Source organism: Ixodes scapularis, unplaced genomic scaffold, assembly GCF_016920785.2.
Source record: "Ixodes scapularis isolate PalLabHiFi unplaced genomic scaffold, ASM1692078v2 PGA_scaffold6__148_contigs__length_123643588, whole genome shotgun sequence".
Classification (NCBI taxonomy): Eukaryota; Metazoa; Arthropoda; class Arachnida; order Ixodida; family Ixodidae; genus Ixodes; species Ixodes scapularis.
This window is the reverse complement of record NW_024609881.1, coordinates 78,148,134-78,155,508: the sequence shown is the minus strand read 5'-3', so window position 1 is coordinate 78,155,508 and position 7,375 is coordinate 78,148,134. Positions and strand designations below refer to the sequence as shown.

At 47.3% G+C, this 7,375-nt stretch overlaps 1 protein-coding gene across 2 annotated transcripts in view; it reads left to right on the top strand.

Annotated features, from left to right (window-relative positions):
* Positions 1 to 215: 215 nt before the first annotated feature.
* The window catches only part of LOC8024169 (ubiquitin carboxyl-terminal hydrolase 7), a 49,121-nt gene continuing 41,961 nt past the window's right edge, over positions 216 to 7,375 (top strand). Inside the window, exons 1-2 of one of the 2 annotated variants that reach the window (XM_029979015.4) lie at positions 216 to 570; positions 6,696 to 7,101. In XM_029979015.4, coding sequence (XP_029834875.3) covers positions 255 to 570; positions 6,696 to 7,101 — 722 coding nt within the window. In that variant the 5' untranslated portion in view covers positions 216 to 254. The remainder of the gene's footprint in view (positions 571 to 6,695; positions 7,102 to 7,375) is intronic. The other variant, XM_042294640.1, reaches the window with a different exon arrangement.

The following is a 7,375-nucleotide window of genomic DNA, read 5'->3' as shown; positions in this document are numbered from 1 at the left end:
AAAACAGCGTAATATTTAAATGTAAATACACGCTACGTTTTAATTTACTTTATTATTAACTTCAAATATTAAAAATATTCTAGAATTTAACGCAAACTTATAATTTAGTGAACGTTTTTCTAACGAGAGTGACCCAACGTAACACCCTTATGAGCGAGGGTTGCACAACGCGAATGCGCTCCTTGCGGGATCCCGACTACCCAAGATGCCCCGCGCGCGAATCCACCATAGCCGCGGCCATCTTGTTTATTTTCATGCTCCGTGCCGCCGCGATCGTGAGTCTCGGCGTCCCCTGCAAAGTCCGTTTTGTCGTCGCATGGTTTCCCCTGTCCGGGGGGCTGACACCAGCAGACATTGGGCGAATCGCGAGCAAGCACGTCAAAGTGACAGTGTCCGGCAAAAACCCCCTGGCCGCAGGCAAAGAACGCTCCAACAGCTCTGCCCGATCTAAGCGCAACGCCGCCACCCGTGACACCACAGCTGCCGTCGGACTTATAATGAACCACGCTGTTCTTCATGACAAGGACAGCGGTCAGGCAGACTTGGAGGAAATGGATACACAAGAAGGTGGTATGCACTACCCTTTCTTTCACGCTCCCTCGAAACCGCGCCGGCGCGATCCGATCCCGACAGCGCGACCGGCCCAAGAGGCCCCCCCCTTTTGACGTATCATCCACCGGGTCCCGTTGGAGGAGCCTTAAGCCTAGGTTAGGCCTAGCTCGGATGTTGTCAACTTGGGTTGCCGGTGTCGCGGCGAAAAACGGCTTCGCCTCGCTTCTTGCGCTCCGGCGACTCGTTTGAAAGGCAGCCCTACAGATCCGCAGGGTCGGGGTGTGCGGGTCGGTCAAGGGTTACCTAGCAGCGGTACGGAAATAGCTCGGAGTCTTGGTCGCTCCGCTAGCACGCTCCCCCCCTTCCTCTGCTACGGTCTTTTTCTTTGGTCAGTTGGGGCAGATACTTTTTGGGAGGAGCGCGGCTTGTGCCGTGGATTTGACGGCTTTAAGGATGATCGGAATATGATTACATGAAGCTAATAAAAATAAACCTAAACAATCGTAGCTGTGATCGGCGACGCTTTGATCCCAACACCGCTTCACCTGAACAAAAACAAAATATATAGAAAAAAGGTGTGGATGAAAAAAAAAGAGATTAACGCATCGTTTGTTGCACGAGGTGTACTGTTTTGTCGCGTCTTCTTTTTCTTTTTTTTTTCCCTTTAACCCCCCAGGCTCGTAGCGAGCTGTCGGGTCGTTCGTAACAGACCGCGGTCGAAACGGACGACGAGTCGCGAGGTTTGGGCCCCCCGCTGTGGACCGGAGGCTTAGGCGAAGAGTGTGCGGAAGCAAACGTCGGTGGCACCGTTTTTTTTTTTTCATTTTTTTTTTTACTTTTTCAATGACTTTGCGATGATCGCGGCCGAACGTGAGTCCTAGGCTCCGTATAATACCTCATTTCTTTTTCTTTTTTTACGCGAGAAAACATACACCCACTTGTCTAAAAAGATGCTTGAAAAATAACAAACAAATGTCGGCCATTCAGGACGTAGTGGGAGGACAGTAGCAATGCTGACAGGGCTCAAAAGTGCTGACAGCGATTTCGCGTTTTCAGCCCTACCTTTGTTCAACTGGTTGTTACTGAGGGGGTGTGATCTAGCCAGATGGTTTTGAGTGATTTCGCCTCTTATGTGTTAGCTGCTCGGCATGTTTATGTTTCAGTGTTTTGCACTCTTGAGTCACCTGTGCTCGCCAAAAGTGACTATGCCACCGACTCAAAAGCGGCAGTGTGATGGAGAGCAATCACATACGAGCTGTGGCTGCCTTCCTATGATGCGATCACTCCTTTGTGACATAGTCGTATGCGAAGCAAGTTCAGTGAGACATTTCGAGTTTGGGTGCAGGTCTTTGAACGTGATGCCTGTGTTGTAACTCGCTCTTGTTGGATAATCATGTGTGGCTTGGAACAGTTGGTGCAAGGAACGCATGTTGGCGAAATTCTGTGTCACTGTTGTTGCTTACGCCAGGGGTACACAACACGCGGGCCGCATGTGGCTCGCAACCCTCTGGGACGCGGCCCGGAAATGTACCGTGGCTGCGAGCCCCCAATCTTATGCCTCAAGTGCCGTGCGCGCTATAAATATCAACCTCTTGTCGTCCACTCATTTTAACTTGAAACATAGCTCTGCTCTTATGAAGTTTTAACATATTTAGCACTAATCTGTTTTCTTTCAGATCGAAGATTGTTTCGTCTTACATACCATCAAGACACAAGTATTTTCTCGGAATTTTGGTAAAAGTTGTCAGGAAAGTAATAACTACTATACGAAAAGAATTTCTTTCAAGATATATTGAACTTTGATACTTCTGGGAGTGAATTGATCAACATTGTAACGATTGTGTCCTTGGTTTCAAGTTGCATTGAAAAATTCCAGCACATTGGCTAGATGGGGGGTATTTTAAACCTTGAAAACAACTACCGTAAAATACCAAGCATCCACACATTCTACACTAAGCACTCATCTCTAAATGTTATAACATCTGAAAAAATATGCGCAGTACAAATACGATAAAATTTGTGATCTAACAAGTGCCCATCCCCCACTTTCTTGCGATTATCTCCAAATTTTGACTGGGCACTTGATCGGTACTTATTGTTAAGTACAGATCCAATGTAGTTGTATGAATAAATCAAAGCTAAGGACGGTACTGGCAAAACGGTTATTTTACAAAAAGCGCAAAGTCCCTTCTTTAGGAAATCTCTGGGTGTCGCTGAAAGACTCGGCGGTTTTGCAACATGGAACACCAACACTGTTGTTTTGTTGTCCTAATATACATTAAACCCCCTTCCCTCCCGCCCTATGTTGGCCCACAGCATTTTGGGGATGGGCTATCTGACCCCCGCACTCGCATGAGTTTCAGACCCCTGGCTCTGCAGTGGCAAGTTGTAAATCCGCGTTAGGTGTTGGATGCCTCAAGTCGCATTCTTTCATTGGATCAGGATTTGTTAGGTAGAGAGTAATTTTATCCACAGTGGCAGTGCGGGCTTCAGTGCGGACAAATGAGTGCTATTTCCACACACTTTTCGTGACGAATGATGTGCGTGGCCTTTGGTCTTTTAAATTGTCATTACCACCATCCAGCAGTCAGGAATCGTGAAAATACATATGGCTTCTCCGATATTGTAGTTCATGAACAATCTAAAAGAGGGAAGGCTGTTACACGATTTTATCCCAGCAGGCCTGAAAAGGAGTGTTAATTGTGCTTTTGTTGGTTTGAGCTCTGTTCGTTTGACTTGACATGCCATCATACAACCATTCGTTAGAGAATGTACGTTCGTTCCCTTGATTTAGGAACTCTCCGATTACGGAACAACAGGTTACGGATGCTGCCTTGATTTCGAAATATGATTTCAAAACTGGGAACACTATTCTGGCGGATGGGCTACGAACAATAGACGAAACATGTGCACGTGAAAAGAAAAAGTGTTTTCCCTGCTTTTTGCCAAACAATTTTCTAACGAGGGCACTTTCAAACAGCTACCTAACTTTGCTGCCATCCTTCTCTTTCCAGTGCTGGAACTGACTGATCATTTTAACTATAAAGGGTGTATATTTACACCATTTATTTTAACAATAAAGGGTGAACCGAAATTTGGATTTCAAAAAAACAATGCTGGTGATGTAGGTGGGGCGCTACAATCCCTACAACGCTACTGGTAAGGCGATATCTCAAATGGATGGCCGTATTTTTGGAAAAAGAAGTCGAGATTGAACCAGGCGCGTGACGTGAAGATACCTAGTTTCGTCATCTCTTCGCTTAGCTCTCTCAAGGCCGCGAAGCGGAAAAGACGCGAGGCCGTTCCCTCTCCTTCTCGGAGAAACATGACATCAACATTCCTGCCAAATGCGCGTCTTTTTTTTTGAAAAATACGGTCATCCGTTCGAGATATCGCTGTGCGAGTGACGTTTTGGTGTTTGTAGCATCCCATTGCACACTTTTGCCGCATGTTTTGGGGAATCTAGATTTCTGTTCAGCATCCTTTTAATGACTGCGGCCTTCCACCAGAACGCATATCATCAGGGGACACCCTTGACATTGTTTTGCGAGGGAATAACCTGCTCACAAAGTCACCAGTAACGTCGGGGAGACTAGTTGCGTGAAAGAAGCAGGAGAGCATTTTGGTTTAACACACTTAGAGGTTTTGAATGGGAGTAGGCACAAGAGGACATCCAGGAAATGCAGTAGTCACAAACGGCATTCATTCTCTTTCTGCAGTTTGCCGCATACTCGCAAAGCGTGTTTATAGATGCTGTTTCACAAATAACACAAAACTCAATATCTCGCTCTTGATTTTGGAGCTGCTCGGTTTCGGAACACTATTAACGCAATGCAGTGACTTGCGGTTTTTGTTTCCTTGCCACAGCTGAGAACAAAACAATTTGAACCACTTTGACACATTTTCTTTTTTTCGAAGCTAGATTGCGAAGAGAAAAATGAATGCCAGTTCCCTTGAGCAAGAATGTCAGGCCAGCTGCTTTTCCGTTAAGTTATTTCTACGACCATGATGCTTTATAAGGAAAAAGTGTTCTCAATGCCAGTGAATCAAAGTAAATAGGTTGTATCCGTATCATTTGACTTTCTTTCTTTGCCATTATGGGAATTCTTAACTGACCTTGGGGGACAGTACCGTGTTTGATTAGCGTCATCTACAAGCTCGGAGCAGTGATGGCAGTACTTGTGAATACAGAAAGCTTTACGATTTTTATGAAGAAATTCCTGTTTGGCTTACAAGCTAATAGGCCAACAACACACACCAAAAGGTTCAAATTGCAACAAAAAACCCACAAAGGGTTCCTGCTGTTTTGTTTTGTATTTGTTACTAGCACATGGGTTTCTCTGATGGCAGGTTCACATATTTGCATTACCCTCTGTCTGTGATTTGCTAAAATTACCCACTGTGTGTCGGGTAATCCTTGAACACTTTCGTTTTTCATATATTTTATCCAGAAAAATAGACTCTGTGGCAAACTCTGGGTTTCAAGCTCCGTTGAAAGATAACCACTTTTTTTTTCTTTCCTGCTTTGCAATGATTTATTGGATTTATTTTTCGTTTCTTTGTTTCCATCTACATACTTCATTGTTGCAGTTGTCAGAGTAAGTGCTTATAATTGGTACAAACTATACTGTATTTGTTGCAAAGGCTGGCATAGCTTCTGCAGCTCTATCAAAACTACTTTCACAGGGCGGGGCTTCGTTTGATGCCTCCTTCGGATGAGGGCATGTTGCGTGCAATAAGACTAAAAAATGTGACGTTTTTGAATGCATCTATGTGATGTCAGCTCTGCGGCAGCGTGCAGTACCAGCAATACCTTTCTGGCTGCAGATAGGTTTACTCTTAATGGCATGTTGTTCATCGAAGAGTTTGGTGTCAAGTGTAGAAACCGCCGAATTCGTCCGCGGCGGCGTCAAAAGCTGTAACCACCAAATTCCAAATTTGACCGCTGATGCCAACATGCCTTTTTACTGGCACCCTTTCCATACGAACGATTAAGCTGATGAGTTGCTTCTGCTGATGACGTCGTGGATCTCTCTCCCATGTGAATACAGCTTTATGGCCGAGGGCACACCGGCGTGCTGGCAGCTTTACAGGGATACTGACAGGGTATTTAGTCTCGCCAAGGCTTTTATCTGCACGACATAGAAGAGTCCGACTACCCAGACAGCAAATCGCGGCTCAAAGTTTGTTTACTTTTGTACCCTAAAACTGCCTATCGTAAACTGGCTGGCTGGTTACGTGCCGTTTTCTATGGTTTAGTCATAACCACCAGAGATAGGTAATCAGTTGTGGATCATCGAAGGCACACACTCAATACTAGAAATGGACAAAAAATATTACCGTAGAATACCGCGCATCCGCCCATTCCACACTAAGTGCCCATACCCAAATTTGTAAGATCTGAGAAAATATGCACAGTACAGTGATATGTAAAACTGATGACCGGAGAAGCGCCCATCTTCCATTTTTTAGCGATTATCTGTAAATTTTGAGTGGGTGCTTGCCCGGTATTTTACGGTATACCCGTTTTTGTGGCCTTAAAATGCTGCAAATATGTTGATAAAAAAAAGAAAAAATAATAAGTTGCACAATCACGTGATTTATGGTAATTTCCTTTCCCCTTGTATTTCTTCTTCCTCCCCAGTCCAGTGCTGGTGCCTATAAAGCTGCTGGTACAGCATACAAAAGACAGGCTGCAGACACTGTCAGAGGCGTGTTTCTTGCACAATGGTCCCGTCAAGTTCGTCAAACAAAAATGGTCTTTAGACGTATGAGGAACAAACAAATGTGTGAAGCAAAGATGCTTCAAACATGCTCGAGGCATGTCCGCCGATATAATTCTGTCGTGCTGCAGCGAGCACGGTGTTTTTGCACGACGTATCAGCAGGGTGACTGGCTTTGCATAGCAGTCGTATCCAGTCAATTGGTGGTTAAGCCTGCCCAAAGTTACCCTCAATGACCATCCAGTCGCACCGGCTAGCAGCCGACTCAGAGTCTGCGATTGCGACCGCGAAACTTCGATTGCGAATGAGGCAGGTCTGCAGACGTTTCCATCACCGCGTCTGCAGCAAACAGCGCGTCTTTTGTACGATTTACTGTTAGTCTGAGCGCGGCCTGAGGTGCACTCGCCCCCTCTGTTGCAGACGAAAACGTGGCCCCTCCACCGTCGCAGCAGCAGCAGCAGCCGCCACAGCCGACCCAGCAGGCCCAGCCCCTGCACCACCCGCCGCCCCCTCCCCCGCCCGAGACGGGCGGGCGGGAGCGCTTTGCCAACGGCGTGTCCCCCGCGGTGGGTGACGTGCACAGCCCGCCCCCTCCCGCCCCTCCCGCCTGCGACGAGCCCATGGCGCCGGCCCCGCCCCCCGCCGCCGACGCGGGCGCGCTGACGAAGGTGCCGGCGGCAGCGGCGGCGCCGGATGGCCTCGACGAGCCCATGGAGGAGGAGGACGAGGCCCGGTCAGAGGCCACCTTCCGCTTTGTGGTGACGGGCTTCTCGAGACTGCGGGAGTCAGTGCTCAGTCCGGCCACCCAAGTGCGCAACCTCCCCTGGTGAGCGGCCTTAGCAGTCTTACATTCATTTCGCTCTTGCGTGTGCTGGCACGGAGTTCATCCAGACTAGAGGAAGAGGTCTCGTGTATTTTGGCCGCTTCGAAACGGCGGTGGTCCCGATCGGACCGTATTACTGGTGACGTTTTGATGTCTACAAAGAAGCAGAAAGACCTTGTTTGCAAGGCCTGTATCTACCGTAATATCCCGAAAGATGGCCCACCCCTGAAAGATGGCCCACCCCCAAGAGATAGCCCATTCCTATTTTTAACGTGGT